General features: G+C 44.2%; 2 protein-coding genes across 3 annotated transcripts; one reads left to right on the forward strand and one right to left on the reverse strand.

Moving 5' to 3' along the window:
- Positions 1-8: 8 nt before the first annotated feature.
- LOC129813796 (importin-13-like) lies at positions 9-18,041 on the forward strand. Of its 2 annotated transcripts, none has more exons than XM_055866334.1 (21): positions 9-227; positions 885-1,010; positions 1,171-1,844; positions 1,997-2,137; positions 2,340-2,481; positions 2,696-2,862; positions 3,111-3,231; positions 9,190-9,337; positions 9,496-9,677; positions 9,826-9,852; positions 9,980-10,114; positions 10,352-10,483; positions 10,657-10,737; positions 10,973-11,110; positions 11,324-11,420; positions 13,151-13,203; positions 13,526-13,592; positions 13,687-13,745; positions 16,482-16,571; positions 16,933-17,114; positions 17,331-18,041. In XM_055866334.1, exons 1-21 carry the CDS (start codon positions 153-155, stop codon positions 17,428-17,430), a joined length of 2,937 nt encoding a protein of 978 aa, XP_055722309.1. In that variant the 5' UTR covers positions 9-152; the 3' UTR covers positions 17,431-18,041. The 2 variants fall into 2 exon arrangements, with proteins under 2 accessions (XP_055722309.1, XP_055722310.1); XM_055866335.1 differs by having other exon boundaries at positions 11,039-11,110.
- Positions 18,034-23,459, reverse strand: fzr1b (fizzy/cell division cycle 20 related 1b). Its single transcript, XM_055866336.1, has 12 exons — positions 23,330-23,459; positions 23,000-23,101; positions 22,614-22,805; positions 22,419-22,501; positions 21,455-21,638; positions 21,254-21,319; positions 20,977-21,079; positions 20,129-20,310; positions 19,600-19,833; positions 19,206-19,310; positions 18,786-18,878; positions 18,034-18,673 (listed from the first exon to the last, which is right to left on the reverse strand). The coding sequence occupies exons 1-12, from the start codon at positions 23,402-23,404 to the stop codon at positions 18,632-18,634; spliced, it is 1,461 nt and encodes a 486-aa protein (XP_055722311.1). The 5' UTR covers positions 23,405-23,459; the 3' UTR covers positions 18,034-18,631.
- Between the last annotated feature and the right edge of the window lie 286 nt (positions 23,460-23,745).

Consider the following 23,745-nt stretch of genomic DNA (forward strand, 5'->3'; position numbering starts at 1 on the left):
GGCCTTCTGCCAGGGAGCGCCTCTGTGTCATCAACAGCACTGTCTGATAGAGGGAGACTTTTTAAAGCCCACGCATCGCGGGCAGCAAGCGCAAAAATATAAGAGCGGACATTAAAAGAAGAGTTCTCATTATAAAGCTTGTCATCTACGGGATGGAGCCCCCTGATAGCTCCGTGCAGAGCCCCGACCTCGTGTCGTTAGAATTAACGGTGGAAAACGTCGAAAAAGTAAGTTGTCAAACTCATACAGTGCGCGACAGAGAAGTGGTTCGTTTGATGCAGTAGGCTACCAACAATGACAGTTCTCATTAAGTCTGAAAGCAATTTGTTCTTCTCAGTCAAGTCTTTCTAAATATCTCATCAGCATTGTGGTTTTATGCTTTGTGACAATGATATTTATTAGGCCTCCATATTATTTTCCAAATAGCCCAAATAGGCTACACAGATATAGGCCTATTGTTTGACAGTTGGAAAAATACACAGACTAATTACAATGGAATTTTGACCTTTAACAAATAGGCTACAGAATAGCTTTTGAATTCATATTTCACAATGGGCAGTTCATATGGAGTAAGCTAGTTCAATGGGACATAGAGGGAAGGGACCTGTTGTAATATGATATCAGTTACAAACATACTGTGCTAATTATAACCACCACCATGTGCTTGGGATTAGTTGCCATTAGCAACAGCCAGCACTCACTCATGCAGAGTTGGCCATCCTGTGTGATTTGGAGGCTGCTACACTACTCCCCTCGTACATTCCTTATCAGTGACAGTCATGCCTTCAAGGACACATTGTATGATAAGGACTCCGGTCACTTTTTAATTTCCCTCCCTATTGTAAATTAAGTTAATTGGAAATGTCCTCTCCTCCCTTCTCTAGGCCCTCCAGCAACTGTACTATGACCCAGACATGGAGCATAAGAATGTGGCCCAGAAGTGGCTGACTCAGGCCCAGACCTCCCGTCAGGCCTGGCAGTTCTGCTGGCATCTGCTCAGCCCAGACAAGGTCTGCTCCACAGCACATCCTACAAACTCCCCTGTACTTTCTACAGACTCTGTTGTGTAGTAATCATTCCTTTCCTGCTTGTATTTCACTCCATGACGACACTCATAATAACCCTGTAGAACGCTCTATTCTTTTTACTATTACACCATTGTCAAAACAGCTTCCTGAGATCCAGTTCTTTGGCGCCAGCACCCTTCACACCAAGATCTCCTGTCACTGGGCCGACCTCCCCACAGACCAACACCAGACACTGAGGATGCAGCTCCTTTCCCACATCTCCCACTTCTCCTCTGGGCCAAAGATGGTGCTGACCAGGTTGTGTGTGGCCCTGGCCTCCCTGGCCCTCCACACCATGCCCCAGGGCTGGCCCCAGGCTGTGGCTGACATGGTCAGGGTCTACCAGCCAGAGAAGGCCGGGGATCAGGGCGGGAGTCAGGGTGGGGCTGGGGTTGGTGGAGGAGGTGGGGCAGAGGAGGAAGTGAACGCCCACGCACACTGCCTGGCCCTGCTGGAGCTCCTCACCGTGCTGCCAGAAGAGTTCCAGAGCTGCCGGCTGCCCCAGGCCCGTCGTGCCCAGCTGAGAGAGGCCCTGGCTGGGGAGTGGACGGCGGTATGTCCCCTGTTGCGCCAGCTGCTCCAGAGACAGGAGGGCAACAGCCAGGTGAAGGAGCGGGCCCTACGGTGCTTGTCTAGCTGGGTGGGACTGGATGTTCCTCTGCATGGGGAGAGCGAGGGGCTGCTGCAGGACTGTTTTGCTGCTCTGTCAGACCCAGAGCTGTTTGACACTGCCGTGGAGACCATTGTCAGCTCTATATCCCAACCTGACTGCCAGAGGTGAGATAGACACACACACACACACACATTGACAGACACACACACACACACAAACACACACACACACACACACAGACAGATAGAGCACTTTGATAATGAGTTGTGTTGAGACACATTATATTGACTCCGCATACATTTGTGCGTGTGTTCAGATACACTGATGCTCTGGTGAACTTGATGCCCCTGGTGCTGGGTCTCCATGACCAGCTGAAAGCCGCAGCGAGGGATGGAGACATGGAGACCTCCCATGGCATCTGTCGCATCGCTGTCGCTCTGGGGGAAACACACTCCAGGTACACATACCTTTAAGTTAGGGCTTGGGCTATGTTACTAGATAGTTAGTTTGCTAACTCTAGTAATCTAACTAAAGTTTGTTGATACTTAGTTGAACATCTATGAACCATCTGTGGTGTTATTATTAAGTGATAACCAGTTTTCTTGGCTCATTATGGACCTGTTTCACCTCATCTCCCTGGGTGTGACTTTGTGGAACAGGACTCTTCTGGAACAGGTGGAACACTGGCAGGGATACCTGGCCCTAGTCAACATGATCTTGTTCTGTACTGGCATCCCCGGGCACTACCCAGTCAACGAGACCACCAGCTCCCTCACACTCACCTTCTGGTACACTCTGCAGGTATGTACCCTACACCCTAACCCCTACACCCTAATCTTGGACACTATCCAGTAAACAAGACCACCAGCCCCTTCACGTTTTGGTACACTCTGCAGGTATTGGTGCAGGGTTTGGGTTAGGGTTAGGGTTAGTGGTAAAACCTACAATGCTGGAAGTACCTCATCTGTACATTGTAGCATGGTCACTTCCTGATGTATACTTCCTGTGGTTCCAGGATGACATCCTGTCATTTGAGGAGGACAAGCAGGTAGTCTACCTGCAGGTCTACAGACCAGTCTACTTCCAGCTGGTGGACGTCCTGCTCCACAAGGCCCACTTCCCCTCAGAGCAGGACTATACTTCCTGGTCCTCAGATGACAAGGAGCAGTTCAGGATCTACAGGTAAACAGGAAGTCTACTTCTACAGAAGGGATGAGAGTTGTAGTCCTTGGAGGAGCTCTTTGATTTTCACTTGAGATTTTACATTATTTGACCCAAGATTTTGTTGTACGATGTATGTTATGCTTTATCCAACACTAGTTTCTAGTCGACAGATCTGTTGAATGTTTTGACCAAAGTATTTCATTTTGAATAGAGCAGAGTGCCCAGGGCACATTGTGATTATACTGCATGTGTGTTTTGTGTGATAGAGTTGACATATCAGACACTCTGATGTATGTGTACGAGATCCTGGGGGCGGAGCTTCTCAGTAACCTCTATGATAGACTGGGCCGACTGCTGATGGACACGGAGAGACCGGCAGCATGGCAGGTCAGTACAACCACCAATTTACATAAATACAGTGATCACACAACGTGTCACACATACCAAGACATACACTACCGTTCAAAGGTTTGGGGTCACTTAGAAATGTCCTTGTTTTTGAAAGAAAAGCTATTTTTTTGTCCATTAAAATAACATCAAATTGATCAGAAATACAGTGTAGACATTGTTAATGTTGTAAATGACTATTGTAGCTGGAAATGGCTGATTTTGAATGGAATATCTACATAGACGTACAGAGGTCCATTATCAGCAACCATCACTCCTGTGTTCCAATGGCATGTTGTGTTAGCTAATCCAAGTTTATCATTTTTATTTTTATTTTAATTTTTTATCCCATTTTCTCCCCAATTTTTCGTGGTGTCCAATCACTAGTAATTACTACCTTGTCTCATCGCTACAACTCCCGTACGGGCTCAGGAGAGACGAAGGTCGAAAGCCATGCGTCCTCCGAAGCACAACCCAACCAGCCGTACTGCTTCTTAACACAGCGCGCCTCCAACCCGGAAGCCAGCCACACCAATGTGTCGGAGGAAACACCGTGTACCTGGCCCCCTTGGCTGGCGCGCACTGCGCCCGGCCCGCCACAGGAGTCGCTGGAGCGCGATGAGACAAGGATATCCCTACCGGCCAAACCCTCCCTACCCCGGACGACGCTATGCCAATTGTGCGTCGCCCCACGGACCTCCCGGTCACGGCCGGCTGCGACAGAGCCTGGGCGCGAACCCAGAGACTCTGGTGGCGCAGTTAGCACTGCGATGCAGTGCCCTAGACCACTGCGCCACCCGGGAGGCCCTCAAGTTTATCATTTTAAAAGGCTAATTGATCATTAGAAAACCCTTTTGCAGTTATGTTAGCACAGCTGAAACTGTTGTACTGATTAAAGAAGCAATAAAACTGGCCTTCTTTAGACTAGTTGAGTATCTGGAGCATCAGCATTTGTGGGTTTGATTACAGGCTCAAAATGGCCAGAAACAAAGAACTTTCTTCTGTAATTTGTCAGTCTATTCTTGTTCTGAGAAATGAAGGCTATTCCATGTGAGAAATTGCCAAGAAACTCAAGATCCCGTACAACGCTGTGCACTACTCCCTTCACAGAACAGCGCAAACTGGCTCTAACCAGAATAGAAAGATGAGTGGGAGTCCCCGGTGCACAACTGAGCAAGAGGACAAATACATTAGAGTGTCTAGTTTGAGAAACAGGCGCCTCACAATTCCTCAACTGGCAGCTTCATTAAATAGTACCCGCAAAACACCAGTCTCAACGTCAACAGTGAAGAGGTGACTCCGGGATGCTGGCCTTCTAGGCAGAGTTGCAAAGAAAAAGCCATATCTCAGACTGGCCAATAAAAGAAAAGATTAAGATGGGCAAAAGAACACAGACACTGGACAGGAACTCTACCTAGAAGGCCAGCATCCCGGAGAGTCGCCTCTTCACTGTTGACGTTGAGACTGAGGGTTTTCTAATGATCAATTAGCCTTTTAAAATAATAAACTTGGATTATCTAACACAAACTGCCTTTGGAACACAGGAGTGATGGTTGCTGATAATGGCCTCTGTACACCTATGTAGATATTCCATAAAAAAATCTGCAGTTTCCAGCTACAATAGTCATTTACAACATTAACAATGTCTACACTGTATTTCGGATCAATTTGATGTTATTTTAATGGACAAAAACAAGGACATTTCTAAGTGACCCCAAACATTTGAACGGTAGTGTATGTATACATCCCAAAGCTATTTTGTCATGTTTCTTCCTGTGTGATTCTATCTCATCAAGCTACCCTCTCAGGAAAAAACTTTAAACTGTAACCAGTGCCTGCAACCTGGATCAGGTTGTCAGTCAACCTAGCAGGGTAGTTACAAACAGCGCAGGAATGAAATCATCCACATGTATTGATCACATCTTTACTAATGCTACAGATATTTGCTTTAAAGCAGTATCCAGATCCATAGGATGCAGTGATCACAATATAGTAGCCATATCTAGGAAAACCAAAGTTCCAAAGGCTGGGCCTAATATAGTGTATAAGAGGTCATACAAGAAGTTTTGTAGTGATTCATATGTTGATGATGTAAAGAATATTTGCTGGTCTGTGGTGTGTAATGTGGAGCAACCAGACGCTGCACTTGACACATTTATGAAACTACTTATTCCAATTACTAATAAGCACGCACCCATGAAGAAAATGACTGTAAAAGACTGTAGAAAATCCCCTTGGATTGATGAGGAATTTAAAAATTGTATGGTTGAGAGGGATGAGGCAAAAGGTATGGCAATGTCCAACCGAATGGCAAAATTAAGAAATCATGTGACTAAACTAAATCAAAATCAAAATAAACTACACTATGAAACAAATATAAATTATATAAAGAATGATAGTAAATAGCTTTGGGGCACCTAAAATGAAATTTTAGGGAAAAAAGCCAACTCGGCTCCTTCATTCATTGAATCAGATGGCTCATTCATCACAAAGCCCACTGATATTGCAAACTACTTTATTTACTTTTTCATTGGCAAGATAAGCAAACTTAGTGATGACATGCCAGCAACAAACCTTGACACTACACATCCAAGTATATCTGACCAAGTTATGAAAGACAAGAATTTAACTTTTGAAATCCGTGAAGTCATTGTGGAAACAGTGAAAAAATTATTGTTGTCTATCAACAATGACGAGCCACCGGGGTCTGACAATCTGGATGGAAAATTACTGAGGATAATAGCAGAAGATATTACCACTCCTATTTGCCACATCTTCAATGTAAGCCTACTAGAGAGCGTGTACCCTCAGGCCTGGAGGGAGGCTAAAGTCATTCCGCTACCCAAGAATAGTAAAGCCCCCTTTACTGGCTCAAATAGCCGACCAATCAGCCTGTTACCAACCCTTAGTAAACTTCTGGAAAGAATTGTGTTTGACCAGCTAAAATGCTATTTCACAGTAAACAAATTGATAACAGAATTTCAGCATACTTATAGGGAATGACACTCAACGAGCACAGCACTTACACAAATGACGGATGATTGGCTGAGAGAAATTGATGATAAAATGATTGTGGGGGCTGTCTTGTTAGACTTCAGTGCAGCTTTTGACATTATCGATCATAGTCTGCTGCTGGAAAAATGTATGTGTTATGGCTTTACACCCCCTGCTATAATGTGGATAAAGAGTTACTTGTCTAACAGAACACAGAGGGTGTTCTTTAATGGAAGCCTTTCGAATATAATCCAGTTAGAATCAGGAATTCCCCAGGGTAGCTGTTTAGGCCTCTTGCTTTTTCAATTTTTACTAATGACATGCCACTGACTTTGAGTAAAGCCAGAGTGTCTATGTATGCGGATGACTCAACACTATACACGTCAGCTACTACAGCAACTAAAAGGACTGCAACACTCAACAAAGAGCTGCAGTTAGTTTCAGAGTGGGGGGCAAGGAATAAGTTAACCCTAAATATTTCTAAAACTAAAAGCATTGTATTTGGAACAAAACACTCACAAAACCGTAAACCTCAATTAAATCTTGTAATAGATAATGTGGAAATTGAGCAAGGTGAGATGACTAAACTGCTTGGAGTAACCCTAGATTGTAAACTGTCATGGTCAAACCATATTCATGCAGTACAAGCTAAGATGAGGAGAAGTCTGTCTATAATAAAGCGTTGCTCTGGCTTCTTAACAACACTATCAACAAGGCAGGTCCTACATGCCCTAGTTTTGTCACACCTTGACTACTGTTCAGTCGTGTGGTCAGGTGCCACAAAAAAGGACTTAGGAAAATTGCAATTGTCTCAGAACAGGGCAGCACGGCTGGCCCTTGGATGTACACAAAGAGCTAATATTAATAATATGCATGTCAATCTCTTCTGGCTGAAAGTGGAGGAGAGATTGACTTTATCACTACTTTTATTTATGAGAGGTATTGACATGTTCAATGCACCAAGCTGTCTGTCTAAACTACTGGCACACAGCTCGGACACCCATACATACCCCACAAGACATTCCACAAGAGGTCTCTTCACAGTCCCCAAGTCCAGAACAGACTATGGGAGGCACACAGTAATAAACTCAGCAAAAATAGAAACGTCCTCTCACTGTCAACTGCGTTTATTTAGAGCAAACAGCAAACTTAACATACATATTAGTATGAACATAACAAGATTCAACAACTGAGACATAAACTGAACAAGTTCCAAAGACATGTGACTAACATACATGGAATAATGTGTCCCTGAACAAAGGGGGGGTCAAAATCAAAAATAACAGTCAGTATCCGGTGTGGCCACCAGCTGCATTAAGTACTGCAGTGCATCTCCTCCTCATGGACTGCACCAGATTTGCCAGTTCTTGATGTGAGATGTTACCCCACTCTTCCACCAAGACACCTGCAAGTTCCCTGACATTTCTGGGGGGAATGGCCCTAGCCCTCAGCCTCCGATCCAACAGGTCCCAGACGTGCTCAATGGGATTGAGATCCTTGCTCTTCGCTGGTCATGGCAGAACACTGACATTCCTGTCTTGCAGGAAATCATGCACAGAACGAGCAGTATATCTGGTGGCATTGTCATGCTGGAGGTCCATGTCAGGATGACATGCAGGACGGGTAACACATGAGGGAGGAGGATGTCTTCCATGTAATGCACAGCGTTGAGATTGCCTGCAATGACAACAAGCTCAGTTCGATGATGCTGTGACACACCGCCCCAGACCATGATGAGCCCTCCACCTCCAAATCGATCCCGCTCCAGAGTACAGGCCTCGGTGTAACGCTCATTCCTTCGACGATAAACGCGAATCCGACCATCACCCCTGGTGAGACAAAACCGCAACTCGTCAGTGAAGAGCACTTTTTGCCAGTCCTGTCTGGTCCAGCGACGATGGGTTTGTGCCCATAGGCGACATTGTTGCCGGTGATGTCTGGTGAGGACTGGCCTACAAGCCCTCAGTCCAGCCTCTCTCAGCCTATTGCAGACAGTCTGAGCACTGATGGAGCGATTGTACCTTCCTGGTGTAACTCGGGCAGTTGTTGTTGCCATCCTGAACCTGTCCCGCAGGTGTGATGTTCCGATCCTGTGCAGTTGTTGTTACACGAGGTCTGCCACTGCGAGGACGATAAGCTGTCCGTCCTGTCTCCCTGTAGCGCTGTCTTAGGCGTCTTACAGTACGGACATTGCGATTTATTGCCCTGGCCACATCTGCAGTCCTCATGCCTCCTTGCAACATGCCTAAGGCACGTTCACGCAGATGAGCAGGGACCCTGGGCATCTTTCGTTTGGTGTTTTTCAGAGTCAGTAGAAAGGCCTCTTTAGTGTCCAAAGTTTTCATAACTGTGACCTTAATTGCTTACCGTCTGTAAGCTGTTAGTGTCTTAACGACCGTTCCACAGGTGCATGTTCATTAATTGTTTATGGTTCATTGAACAAGCATGGGACACAGTGTTTAAACCCTTTACAATGAAGATCTGTGAAGTTATTTGGAATTTTACGAATTATCTTTGAAAGACAGACGTTTCTTTTTTTGCTGAGTTTACATAGAGCCATGACTACATGGAACTCTATTCCACATCAAGTAACTGACACAAGCAGTAAAATTAGATTTTAAAAAACAGATTAAAAAAACACCTTATGGAACAGCAGGGACTGTGAAGCAATATAAATATTGGCACAGACACATGCATACACACACACACACACAATAACATACGCGCACTATACATACACATGGATTTAGTACTGTAGATATGTGGTAGTGGTGTAGTAGGGGCCTGAGAGCACACAGTGTGTTGTGAAATCTGTGAATGTATTAATTTTGCTGGACCCCAGAAAGAGTAGCTGCTGCTTTGGCAGCAGCTAATGGGGATCCATAATAAATACATATACAAATCTCACTCTCTAGCTTCCTCTTTCTGGGACATGTTTTCTATTTTTCTTTTGTATTTTTCCAGGACACTGAGGCCTTTCTCTTTGGCTTCCAGGCTATAGCAGAGACCATAGACGTCAACTACTCTGATGTCATCCCAGGCCTCATCGGTCTGATCCCACGGATCAGTATAAGCAACATTCAGCTAGCTGACACCGTCATGTACACTATAGGTGCTAGCCAACATCTTAATCCAATTGTATTATAGTTTTCTTTGCTACCTTTCTGTTTGTTCTGACCCTCTTTTCCTTACAATCTCTTTTCCTGTCTTTCTTCCTTTCTCTATCTGTCTCTTTCCTTTATCTCCCACCCCCTTTCTCTTGCTGTCTAGGTTCTCTAGCGGAGTGGCTGGCGGACCATCCGATGATGTTAGGCAATGTATTACCCATGGTGCTCCAGGGCTTGGTGAAGGCTGAGCTGTCCGTGTCCAGCGTGTCCACTCTGAAGAGAATCTGCAGAGAGTGTCGTCACGACCTCGCCCCTTACACCCATGACATCATGACCGTGTCACAGGTCTCTGTCACAATAAGATTCACAAAGCATGTGATGATAGATGCAGTGTACTGTAGCTCAAAATGTGGTGCGTGGTAACTGTGCTGTCGTTCAATGTTGCTTTGGTTCTTTTTTTACACTTATGTCAAGCATTCTCTTCCTTTCACAGGACGTACTGGTCAAAGATATCCACAAGGTCAGTATAAATTCTTTGTCTTTGAAATAAATTATCAACTTTTAGACTGTTGCTGCAGATTGTTTATTTTCTGTAAATATAGGGATGGAATTTAAAACTATATTTGTGAATCCATGTGTGTGTGCAGAGCAGCCAGTGTATGTGGCTGATGCAGGGCCTGGGCTTCCTACTCTCTGCCTTGCCAATGGAGGAGATCCTGGGCAGCCTGACCACCCTCATCACCCCCCACATCCAGAGGCTAGACACCCTGGCACACCAGGAGGTAAAAACAAGGAAATTATGCTTATACAGTACACTTGGTCTATGCAACCACCTAAAAGATACATGTGTTGGACACAGACTTACAATACAGTAAAATACAATGTAAATAGGTTCCATACTGTGTGTCTCTTTCCTGCCTGTTTTATCCTCCCACCCACTCTTACTGTAACCTTTGCTCCCAATGTATCTCTGTATTCAGTTTGTCGGGATCTAACCATCTCCCTCTCCCTTTGTGTAGCCCAGCCCCACTGCCAAGCTGTCTATCATCCACATCCTGGGTATGCTGTCCAGTCTGTTCACTACGCTGGACATCAGCAGGGAGGACGAGGGGTCAGAGGGAACCACCCCAGCTCAGGCCAGGCCCAACCCAGTGAGTCTCCTCCCAACTCTATCTTCCTCACTTTATTTTGCCCGCTCTCTATCTTTCTACACTCTTCCACCTTCTCTCATTTCCTGCCTCCCTCTTTTGCTCTCTCTGTCTCAGAACCTCTCTCACCACCCATAACTACTGTCATCCTGTTTACTTTGTATGTGCTCTGTCAGGTGCTGGTGGTCTTACAGCAGGTCTTCACATTGATCCAGACCATCCTCAGCAAGTGGCTCAGTGACTCAGAAGTGGTGGAGGTAAGTAATGTAATCTATATGTACATGAGAATGTTGGAACATTTAAATGGGTCTGTATGTCTATCTGAATATGTACTGTACATAGTCATACTGTTCTTCATTAGCCTGGAATCAGAAGTGAATATTGCTCCATTTCACGATTGTTTAACTTCTGAAGCAGTAGTGAAATTAAGTGATATTCAGATTGGATTCCAGGCTAGATTCCTACTCTCTCACAGCATGTCTTCTCCCGTAGGCAGTGTGTGGGGTGTTTGAGAGGTCCGTAAAGACCCTCCTCAATGATTTTGCTCCCATGGTGCAGCAGCTCAGTGAGATGCTGGGACAGATCTACAGCGCCTTCCCACAAGCCTCTGCTCTCGACCTCACACGCCAGGTGGGCCGCCACAGACCAACCATCCAAACCAGATTCAATGCTCCACAGGGTCGGGGTGAATCCTATTTCAACTCAGAATAATTTACTACATTTCATTGAAAAGACCCCATATAAAACAATGGCTGAATGGATATAGTCACTGATAGCTTGCCTTACACTTGAAAAATGTGCCCACAATGATTTCTATGAATTACTGGATCTCTTTCATTCTAGATGGTCCACATATTTGCAGGTGAGAAAGATCATTTCAGCCCCATCCAGGCCCTTATTGAGCTGGTCACATCCACCACCCTCTCTATCTTCCAGCAAGGTAAGAGAAAGTCAATTGAGATTTGATTCTCACATCATCTTCCACATACAGTTGAAGTCGGAAGTTTACATACACTTAGGTTGGAGTCATTAAAACTCGTTTTTCAAAAACTCCACAAATTTCTTGTTAACAAACTATAGTTTTGGCAAGTCGGTTAGGACATCTACTTTGTGCATGACACAAGTAATTTTTCCAACAATTGTTTACAGACAGATTATTTCACTGTATCACAATTCCAGTGGGTCAGAAGTTTACATACACTAAGTTGACTGTGCCTTTAAACAGCTTGGAAAATTCCCGAAAATTATATCATGGCTTTAGAAATTTCTGGTAGGCTAACTGACATCATTTGAGTCAATTGGAGGTGTACCTGTGGATGTATTTCAAGGCCTACCTTCAAACTCAGTGCCTCTTTGCTTGACATCATGGGAAAATCCTAAGAATTCAGCCAAGACCTCAGAAAAAAAAAATGGAGACCTCCATAAGTCTGGTTCATCCTTGGGAGCAATTTCCAAACGCCTGAAGGTAACACGTTCATCTGTACAAACAATAGTACGCAAGTATAAACACCATGGGACCATGCAGCCGTCATACCGCTCAGGAAGGAGACGCGTTCTGTCTCCTAGAGATGAACGTACTTTGGTGCGAAAAGTGCAAATCAATCCCAGAACAGCAAAGGACCTTGTGAAGATGCTGGAGGAAACAGGTACAAAAGTATCTTTATCCACAGTAAAACGAGTCCTATATCGACATAACCTGAAAGGCCGCTCAGCAAGGAAGAAGCCACTGCTCCAAAACCGCCATAAAAAAGCCAGACTACGGTTTGCAACTGCACATGGGGACAAAATTGCACTTTTTGGAGAAATGTCCTCTGGTCTGATGAAACAAACATAGAACTGTTTGGCCATAATGACCATCGTTATGTTTGGAGGAAAAAGGGGGACGCTTGCAAAACGAAGAACACCATCTCAAACATGAAGCACGGGGGTGGCAGCATCATGTTGTGGGGATGATTTGCTGCAGGAGGGACTGGTGCACTTCACAAAACAGATGGCATCATGAGGATGGAAAATTATGTGGATATATTGAAACAACATCTCAAGACATCAGTCAGGAAGTTAAAGCTTGGTCGCAAATGGGTCTTCCAAATGGACAATGACCCCAAGCATACTTCCAAAGTTGTGGCAAAATGGCTTAAGGACAACAAAGTCAAGGTATTGGAGTGGCCATCACAAAGCCCTGACCTCAATCCCATAGAATATTTATGGGCAGAACTGAAAAAGCGTGTGCGAGCAAGGAGGCCTACAAATCTAACTCAGTTACACCAGCTCTGTCAGGAGGAATGGGCCAAAATTCACTCAATTTATTGTGGGAAGCTTGTGGAAGGCTACTCAAAACATTTGACCAAAGTTAAACAATGTAAAGGCAATGCTACCAAATACTAATTGAGTGTATGTAAACCTCTGACCCACCTGGAATGTGATGAAAGAAATTAAAGCTGAAATAAATAATTATCTCTACTATTATTCTGATATTTCACATTCTTAAAATAAAGTGGTGATCCTAACTGACCTAAGACAGGGAATTTTTACTAAGATTAAATGTCAGTAATTGAAAAAAAAAAAAATGAGTTTAAATGTATTTTGCTAAGGTGTATGTAATATTCCGACTTCAACTGTATTTCCTATTTGACATCTTTTTGTGTGTTCTCTATTCCATCTATTTTTCAGGCCCAAGGGAACATCCTGATATTGTTGAGTCATTCATGCAACTCCATGCCCAGGTCTGTCTTATTCTTATAGTACGATTCTCTGTCTCAGAGATCACATTCTGGATAAATATTTGTGTATCTATGTGTGTGTATCTTTAGCATCATTTATACCTGGCGCTAACATGTGTCCTTTGTCCTGATCTTGTCCACATTCCGATTGTCCCCACATTTTTGACAGGTGTATATGATCCCAATCAGATCACAATGCATATTTTAATCATCTACACCTGTCAAATAATGTGGACACAATCAGAATGTGGACAAGATCAGGACAAAGAACACATGTTACAACCAGGTAAAAAGGTTGCTTATGTGTGTGTTGTTGACTCCATAGGCCCTCAAAAGGAAGCCTGACCTCTACCTGTCTGACCATCAAGATGTAAAGGCTCTATTCTACTGTGGTGAGTGACTTTGCCATGTAACCCACACTGTAATTCCAAGTGCACTGTAATGTGGCAGGTGTATACAACTGGTTCTGCACCAACTCTTTTTCAGGGGTCCTGTCACTGAAGTTCCCGGAGATGCCTACAGCGAAGTCAGCCTGTATGTTCTTTGTAAGTTAAGTAGGTGCGATGATGACACTACCAATCACTTCACAAATAACTTTACCATTTGTACTAACTTATGAACGGAAGTCATAACCAGGGATGCAGACTGCTGAGGGCCCAAAAAGGTTACACTTTTTTTCACTGAAACATGCAAAAAATCCCTTCTAGGGGGAAATGCAGGTTTTAACTAATTAAACAACAAAGAATATGATCTACATGATCAGTCTCTGTGTGTAAAAAGTGGTTAATGTGAACCTAACTCACAGCTAAAAAATGTAAAGAAGGGCATCCAATGTTATTTGTTGCCTAGACTTTACTGCAAATGACACTCAAGTCTTGAGACAAAAACAATACACTAATATTGCAGTTAGCCATGACAGCCTTTATAATAGAACGCTTGTGACCATGACAGCCTTTATAATAGAACGCTTGTGACCATGACAGCCTTTATAATAGAACGCTTGTGACCATGACAGCCTTTATAATAGAACGCTTGTGACCATGACAGCCTTTATAATAGAACGCTTGTGACCATGACAGCCTTTATAATAGAACGCTTGTGACCATGACAGCCTTTATAATAGAACACTTGTGACCATGACAGCCTTTATAATAGAACGCTTGTGACCATGACAGCCTTTATAATAGAACGCTTGTGACCATGACAGCCTTTATAATAGAACACTTGTGACCATGACAGCCTTTATAATAGAACACTTGTGACCATGACAGCCTTTATAATAGAACGCTTGTGACCATGACAGCCTTTATAATAGAACGCTTGTGACCATGACAGCCTTTATAATAGAACGCTTGTGACCATGACAGCCTTTATAATAGAACACTTGTGACCATGACAGCCTTTATAATAGAACGCTTGTGACCATGACAGCCTTCATAATAGAACACTTGTGACCATGACAGCCTTTATAATAGAACGCTTGTGATCATGACAGCCTTTATAATAGAACGCTTGTGACCATGACAGCCTTTATAATAGAACGCTTGTGACCATGACAGCCTTCATAATAGAACGCTTGCGACCATGACAGCCTTTATAATAGAACGCTTGTGACCATGACAGCCTTCATAATAGAACGCTTGTGACCATGACAGCCTTTATAATAGAACGCTTGTGACCACACACATAAATATTGCACTTGAGCAAAAAACACCTTATAGTAGAAATAGAATGAGACAAACAGGCATTCTAATTTTGCTCTATTATAGTGGCCACTATAGACATCGATCAAGTACACAAGGCTACATGTGTGCAATAACGTTCACTGAGTAAAACATTAAATAGCCCCCCCCCCACACGTGTTACTGTCAAGTTCAACACAACAAAAGCAATATCTTTATCTGTACATTGTACACTTTCTGCCTGTGGACATCTGTTCTACAATGTGCCAGCAGAGCATGCTACCCTTTGTTGGCATAATTGATCTCTTTCAGGCAGAGAGTACACCTGGCATACCCCTTTTTATCCACTGACTGAAAAAGTGAGAAAGAGTGTGGTGTTCCTTTCACCTCTATGGTGGTATCCAGCTTAAACCAGGCCCAGCTCCAGCTCCACTTCATCCCTGAATCCACTTGTTAAACAAGCAACACCTCATTTTCAGGGGCGGCAGGTAGCCTAGTGGGTAGAGTGTTGAACCGAAAGGTTGCTGGATCGAATCCCTGAGCTGACAAGGTAAAAATCTGTCGTTCTGCCCCTGAACAAGACAGTTAACCAACCCACTGTTCCCCCGATAGGCCATCATTGTAAATAAGAATTTGTTCTTAAGTTCTTAACTGACTTGCCTAGTTAAATATATATTTTTTAAATTATTCACCTAATTCTCTCATTCGGAAAATTAACCACATACTTTAGAGGGAAAACATCAGTTCACAGATAGTGTTTAGTTTGTTAGCTAGTTAACATTTCACACAGATTGACAGGGTCCAGTAAGCAACTAACGCGTTATAACTTGAAGAACAGCAAGGAGTCGTATACCAGTTAATACTACAGCGAATTGGTTAGGTTATTAATGTTATAATGTTAGCTGTCTGACTATTAGCCAGCTAATTTCACACCATAAACTCAATTATTTGATCAGTTAAGTTGGCTAATGTTGCTCAACATTTCTCTGGCTAGCTAACGGAGAATTCAATCCAGATAGCAAGATACTTCATGCTAACAATACTTGTTCCACCACACTTTCTCCCTCACCACAAACTTTCCAAATGCCAGTTGTTTTTCGTTTATAGCTCATGAAATACGCTTCATCACCTCACTCCGTGATCAGGCTTCTCACCTACCTCTTTGTTATCATTCAGGAGACGAGCAAAGTGCCTTTTCGATGGAGGTACATTTGTACAAATGTACCTCCATACTTTCCACTCTCCCGCTGTCTTTCCAGAGCGCACGCTGATGATGTAACTAGCAAATTGCTTGTCTTTTCTCTCTTCAGTCGCGTGGTGCATTCTCTTATGTGAACGATTGGCTGAGCCTTGGATACAACCAGTATTGCTCCAAACGTGTATCACTTGTTCGTCCTACAACCAGTAGTTATCCAAAGGCCCCTCCCAAACTGTTCTCAGATCTACACAAAGCACGTAGGTCACCTATTTTAGATTCAAGAAGGCGAATATCACCGAAAGGTGACTAGTTTGCATCCCTGCATAACTCCTGTTTATTCTGCACCCCTCCTGTCATAATGTGGCTGTTCCATACATCCTTCCTCTGTACCTCCCCATCAGATGGAGTTGGTCTGTCATTGTGGAGACATCCCTCCTATTGGTCAGGTGCTACAGAGGGACGGGAAGCTTCTCGTACACACCATCCTGGAGGTAACCAACTGGTATCTCCGTTAGTGTGTGGGAAAGAAATACCCTCACGAGTAGGACAAGACTGCAGTCAGTGACTCAGTCCTCCAGAGCAGTGGTTCCCAACTAGGGGTTCTAGGACCCCTGTACTTGGACTATCCACAAGGGGTACTTGAGAAGACTCATGATACCATAGGCTTACTGGTAAAATGCAAATGAGGGGGTACTCTGGGCAGTCAAATTCAGTTGGTAGTACAGTAACTGAAATAGGTTGGGAACCACTGCTATTAGAACAGTGGCCAATGAATGGGTATAATTATGTTTCAGTCAGTGCTCACCCTTGGGATTCTTGTTACGTCTTTCTCTCCCTCTGTGTCATCACCAGATGGTTGGAAGTCAGTCTTTCTGTTGTCTGACGGAGCACTTCTCGGAGGTGCTTTTCTGTCTGAACAGACATTGCCCTGTGCTGCTGGCCCAGTGGCTGAAGGAAGGACTACATGTCCCAGGGTTCCCCTCTGCCCAGGTCTCCATGGAGCAGAAGGACACCTTCAGCCAGCAACTCCTCAGGTAGCTTACACATCCATTCATACACTCATTTGGCATTCCAGGTTTTTTGTAGTCACACTGCTCTGACCTTCAGATCTCACCGTGACAGATGAATTTAATGTCTCAGGAACAATATTATGTAGCAGTCCTCCAAGATACACAAACAGCTATGTACCTGTTTGAACCCTTTTCTTATCTATTCAGACACATCAATCTCATTCACCCTATTTTTCCCAGGGAACAGACAAACAAGCGGCGTGTTAAGGAGATCGTGAAGCAGTTCTCGCTGTCGTGTCGAGGTCTGCAGGGCACTACTGGCTACTCTGCAGATTACTAGTGTGGCTGCAGTACTCGCCTTGTCTGAACCAAGACCTCCTGAGACCCAGGACCTGTTCAGGGGAACCCAGAGGATTGGAGTCTCCCGACAAGGACTTTGTGTGAATTGGATCAACTTTATGCTGGCGGTGCACTCACATGGCTGCAGTAGTGTGTATTCTGTGGGGGGGTTGACGTTCCAAGGTAAAACTGTCCCTGTGCTAATGTCATGGGATGTTACTATTGTTATAGCCATGTGAAGAAAGGCATCATGGTTTCTTCAGAAAAGTGATTAACAGTTGTTTGTCTGATCAAGTTATATCCTGCTCTGGACTCTATGGCGTAGGCAGAACAGAGGGAAGAAAACTCTAATCCGGCCCAAAGAGAGCAGTGACAACATTGGGTTGTGGTGGGTGATGTGCGTGATACAAACCGACAACTATTTTGAAGGATGATACTATGCAATATATATTTTTTAAAGCCAATTTTCAACCAAGTATTTAGTGGGATCCGAGAGTTATGATCATGTTATAAGCATGTTATGATTGTGTTATAAGAAAGTTGAAGGGATGTTTAGAAAGAAAATAATAAACAGATCTGAGTCTCTGCAGCTGCTCAGGCAGGCTGACTGTATTGGTGTACTCGTTTATTATCATGACATTCTGTTGGATTCTATGGTAGTTCAGATACATATTATCAAAATATAGAAAGTCCCCCAGGCCTCTCTCTCATGTAGGAAATGCTGAGAAACGATACACCGTGATGAGAGGATTTTATATATTCAACTATTTTAGATATTATATTAGTGGAGGTATATGTCTAAAGACAGGACTTTTTTCCTGAACACGTGACCTGACCAGTAGAAACTCCGGGCCCTGGTCAGGTCACATGGTCAGATAAAAAAAGAATAACTGCTGGCCCTAATGATAATTCTAAAACATCTCAGGACATCCACGACAGAAATATAGGACAGACGTTGTACAGAGACAACAAGCCCCTCACTCTAAGGCTGTGTTCGTTTTTAATCAATGACATCACTTTAGTGGGACAGCTGCTCGCAGGCTGGTGGTGGTTGGAGCTGTCCTCTGTAAAAAAAAAAAGTGGAATTGAGAGGTGAGGAGTTTGTTCGTAGTGATGGTTAGTAGAATGGTAAAGGGGGGTTTATGCGGGGTTCAAGGTGATGTCTCCCCGACCCCCTCTACTTTAGTCCTCCTCCCATTTCACTATCGTATCCTGGTAAAGAGATTCAACACCGACTTGGACTCCTGAAGGAAGAACACAACAACAAGGAAGTTCTTTATTTGACATAATCAAGCAGCAAACCTGTGACTGGCCAAATGAAAAAGAACAATGACAAGATGTGTTCTGTTCACTAACCTTGGTGCAGCGTGTCTTACTGAAAACATTCCAGAAACGCAGAGTCTCGTCTCCCGCCCCCGTCACAATGGCCTCTCCGTCTGGTGACACAGCCTTGAGGAGAGGGAACAGAAAGAGTTGAATATCGAGTTTGAGGTTGTACTTTCTACTAGGGTTGCAAAATTCTAGGAACTGTCAAAAAAAAATCCCTGGTTTTACAGAAATCCTGGTTGGAGGGTTCCAGATTTCCTGCTTATTCCGAGAATCCTCCAACAAGGATTTCGGGAAAACCAGGGAATTTAATGAAAGTCCCAGGAATTTTGCAACCCTACTTTCTACATATGTCATTCTGAGGAAGGCGGCAAATCGGTGGTGATGATGATGATTTGCTGTGTTATTCAACATTACAGACATCCAACTACTCCCCTCCATCAGTCTCACCAGGTAGAGAACTCTGTAGGAGTGTCCCGTCAGCTTGGCCACCTGGTTCAGAGATGGGTACTTCCACACCAGGATCTGGTTCTGAGAGTAGCCATGGGTGCTCACCTGAAACACATGATCGAGTGTACACCCATTCACTACTTATGAACACCAACCTGACTAATATCCTTTACGATCAAAACACTGTCAACTAATACAAGTACTTTTTGGAGCAATTGATTGTGCAATCCTTACTTCACTATTACAATATTTATTTCAGCCTAGTGTTCCATGAAAAGTGATGTGCGACGTTTGACTAAATAATTCTACTCTGTGATGAAAGAAAATAACTTAGGACCGGATACGCAGGAAAGCTGATGCTTCGGGAGCAGGTATTAAGTAAGTAGTGCCTCACCAGCTCATTGGCGTGCTTGGACCAGGCCAGGTTGCAGACCTGGGAGCCTGTGTCAGTGCTCTGCAGGGGCTGGCCTGTCAAGGTGTTCCAGAAGCGTAGGCAGCGGTCAGCCGTGCCTCCTCCAGACACCAGCAGCCCGTGCTGGTGGGGTGACCAGGCGATGGCCTTCACTGCAGCCAGGTGGTCACTGTACTGCTGCATCGGGAGCAGGCTGGAGCTGTTCCACACCAGCAGCTGAGGATAAGGAAGGGTGTGTTCAGAATCACAAATGTTGTTAAAATGTTTTGAAATAGAGTTACGGATCCCGTTCAGTATTGTAAATGTTGCAACAAGTCGAGTTGAACTGAATGCAAAGGGTGGGGGGGTTAGATTCACAGTGTTGAGAGATTGTCTGAAACTGTTTGAAAACAAACATCTGTGTTATATTATTGGAGAAAATCATGTTGTACCTCCCCGCTGTCTCACTAAGTTTCTCCCTATTGAACAGGAGCCAGTGATGTGAATATGACCCTGAAGTGGTCCTGCTCACCTTGTTGTCGTTGCCCCCAGAGGCCAGGTGCTGGTGATCAGGGGACCACTTGAGGCCACACACCTCCTGCCTGTGGCCCTGGAGCCTCCTCTCAGCAGATGGAGGGGTGCGGACGTCCCTCTGGAGGATCACACGGTCCCTGCTGCCTGAAGACAGCTGTTCTCCATTCCACGCCAGTGCTCCTGGAGAGTGGGAGGGAGAAAGTACATCCTCCATGTTACAGTCCCATTCCATCTGGTATTACCTAAGCAATTATGTTTTATTTATTTTTTATCCAATAGACAAGCCGTGTCCGGAATCTGTCTTGCCTACTACTTACTAAAACTACATACTGCGTACTAATTGTACTACATACTAATTAGAACGTACTGTTTAGTAAAAATGTATGCAGTAAGCAAAATTATTAACATACCAGGCTTATTACCAATACAGAGAATGTCATCTAGCGTGCAATTTTGCGTCATTCGTTAATTTTGGTACAGTGTCCCCTATATGACTATCACCTGATTATCAACTGTTGTCAAACACACATGGGTCTGAAAATACTATTCTCTTCCTCAATAACATGCAACAAATTCGTACTGTACTCAATGAAAATCTAAAGGAGTATGACATCCTGTCATTTAAAGCATACTTCATTTTTGTAGTACTATAAAACATTCTATAAAACATACCTAATCATCCTACTATTTACGCAAGTACGGATAATGTATAAGAAAATACCAAGCAAATATCAGACTGTAAAAACTAAGTCCTCTCAAAGAATAGATCTTGTCACACACATGAACATATACACACGGATACAAAAACATATCAAATCGACACCTAAATCGACATGCATCACTGACCGACGCGAGCCGAGTGGCCTTCCAGACTGGTCAGCTTTCTCCCTCCGGCTGCGTCCCAGATCTGAACATAGCCCTTATGGGTTCCCACAGCAACGAGGCTCCCCTGAGAGGATGGATACAACCCAGGTCAGTGAGTGACTAGATGTAAGGTAGATGATACATGTCTTGTTAAGAGTGTCAGTCTTCCTTTATGAACATTAAATGTCCCAGTTTTTCTCCTCATAAAGGTATTTATCAACAGAATTATCACAGATATTGAGCAGGGCTGTAAACTCACCCTTTCATTCCAACACACTGATGTCACAGAGTCCCCATCCACTGACAGGTCACACAGTCTTGTCACCTACAGGGATAAATACATGGATAGAAAATATGCAATAATAGAGGTTTGTGTCCTCTTCCCAAGTCTCCCCTGGCCCCTCCCTCACTCTCCCCTGGCCCATCCCTCACTCTCCCCTGGCCCCTCCCTCACTCTCACCTGGCTGGTGCAGGCGCTCCACAGGTACACACAGGCCCCCAGGCCCACAGACAGCAGGTTGCCAGCGGACCAGTCTACCAGGTTGAGGTAGAAGTCATCCTGCAGCTCAGGGGCGTCGAGCACTTTGAAGGGGATCTTGGAGATCTTACGGGCTGGCTTCCGAGGGGAACGAAGGAGCTTGTGACTACACAAACATGGGAGTGAGGGAGGGGTAAGTTCCAGCGATAGCATATGGACCTCTATGGAAGTTTATAAAAAGATTGGTGTGTATTGTATTTTTGCTTTAGCAGACATGTATATTGGATGGATGTAACATACAGTAACTGTGCCTGTATTTTATTTATTTATTTATCCTTTATTTTACAAGGTAAGTTGACTGAGAACACATTCTCATTTACAGCAACGACCTGGGGAATAGTTACAGCGGAGAAGAGGGGGATGAATGAGCCAATTGCAAACTATATATATATATAGTGGATGGATGTAACATACAGTAACTGTGCCTGTATATTGGATGGATAGAAAAACCAACATCACACTTAAAGCCAGTTAAGACTGGAATCCTTAGTGGTGAAACTGCCATGTCCGTTTGGGATATTACAACAACAAAGATCTTACTTCAACCCCCCCCCCCCCCAAACTCATAGATTGTTGCACATGGGACAGATAAGCAGTAAATATATACAGATTTCTTTTTTACAACGTCCACGCTGCCGGACACTCCTCACCCGGTTTCATCAACAAAACAATAACAAAGGGTCTGGGGCGAACAGTTGTGCTGTTTCACCAAATGCAGATTCTAGCTTTAAAGGGACATTTAACAAAAATTAAACGTCATATTCATCATCTTCAGCACCACCATATGTGAAAATGCTGGAGATGATGAATATGAAGTTGAATAATTGTGAAATGTCCCTTTAAGGCCAGTGGTTGTCACTAGTCCATAGAGTGGACTCATCCGTACCTCTTGTTGCTGAGTGGGGAGAGCGAGTATGGTGAGACTTCATTGCCACTGTCGAAAGGCACTCTCTTAGTGTGGACTGTGTACTATGGAGGAATAATTCAAATCAGAATGTTAATTGTGTGGATAGTTTGCCTCACTGTATATCGACGGTTTTGTGCTGGGGCTCGGGGGTTTCTCTCTCTCTCCGTGTCTCACCCTGAAGAGGCTGTGTGTGTCCTGGGAGAAGACGGTGTGGCGGCGGTCCTCAGTGTGGAGGTCTGGAACGCTCTCTATCCCCGCCCCCAGCAACTCGTTCCTCAGCAGGGCAGCATATGCCACAGTGTCTTTCCCCGTGTCTGACCCAGCATCCTTCGACCTGTGGTTCTGGTTAGGAGATTGACAGTTCTCCTATGGAGAATGAGCAGGTAAATAAGGGGTTGAAAATGGTATTGCCAAAGTTGTGAAAACCAATAGACATGCGTGTAAACAGACATATCAATGAGAAATATCAAACAGACATATCAATGAGTACGTGAGAGAGAGACGGTGGCTGAGAGTATATAATTTGTGGTACACGGTTGGAGGAAAGGTGTGTTGCTTACATTGGCATAGTGGAAGTTGATACACCAGTTGCTTCCAGCACGGGTAGGAATGAATCGGTCCCCAGATTTGACACTGAGAGGACTGCAGGTCGCACCTCCAGACTGAAATGGTTAGACACAGTGTCAACAGGCAAAACATTTGGTTGAATGCACTACTACACAAAGCTTTTCACTCTCCATACAATGACAACCGTCCAGATTGGTTCAAAATTGATTACTTGTTAGTATCTATTCAAACACATCTGTTTCTGTTCTCTCCCCAATCATCCCAATCCTTTTGCCGGCAGTTCTGTTTTTAATACCAGAGATACAGCTGATCGCCTTACTCACCTTAGCCAGCTGGCCCTCTGGTAGGTTCTGATGGTTGATTTGCTTCAGCAGCCTTCTCTCATATTCCTGGTCCATTTTACAAGAGCACCACCACTACCAGCAACTCTGTCCAGTCCCCCCCCCCCCCGCCCTCCCCCCTACACGTCACTGGCCTCCCATCCCTGAAGGAAATAAAATGTCAGAGTAGAGGTGTAAGACAGTTATCCTAGTTAGTGGTCAACCACACTACTTGCTACTTTTAATTTGTGTCAGTCAGTAAGGCAAGCTGTCCTGACTGCACACCAGGAAGCTGCACTGATTGACTAGTTAGCTCCTGCAAGAAAGCCAGATAACTAGCCACATTTCGACTGGTAAATTAGAGAATAACTATGATGACGTTTCAGGGTAAAATAAATATCGTCGCTGTGCAAGAACTC

Source organism: Salvelinus fontinalis, chromosome 17, assembly GCF_029448725.1.
Source record: "Salvelinus fontinalis isolate EN_2023a chromosome 17, ASM2944872v1, whole genome shotgun sequence".
Taxonomy (NCBI): Eukaryota; Metazoa; Chordata; class Actinopteri; order Salmoniformes; family Salmonidae; genus Salvelinus; species Salvelinus fontinalis.

Excerpts from the sequence above, each read along its gene's own strand:
- LOC129813796 (XM_055866334.1), top strand. The coding sequence starts at position 153 with ATGGAGCCCCCTGATAGCTCCGTGCAGAGCCCCGACCTCGTGTCGTTA. Across the intron at positions 9,678-9,825 it reads ACATCATGACCGTGTCACAG|GACGTACTGGTCAAAGATAT; the intron begins GTCTCTGTCACA and ends TTCCTTTCACAG. Across the intron at positions 11,111-11,323 it reads CTCTCGACCTCACACGCCAG|ATGGTCCACATATTTGCAGG; the intron begins GTGGGCCGCCAC and ends CTTTCATTCTAG.
- fzr1b (XM_055866336.1), bottom strand. The coding sequence starts at position 23,404 with ATGGACCAGGAATATGAGAGAAGGCTGCTGAAGCAAATCAACCATCAG. Across the intron at positions 20,311-20,976 it reads AGGCCACTCGGCTCGCGTCG|GAGCACTGGCGTGGAATGGA; the intron begins GTCAGTGATGCA and ends CCCACTCTCCAG. Across the intron at positions 19,311-19,599 it reads CCAAGCACGCCAATGAGCTG|GTGAGCACCCATGGCTACTC; the intron begins GTGAGGCACTAC and ends CATGTGTTTCAG.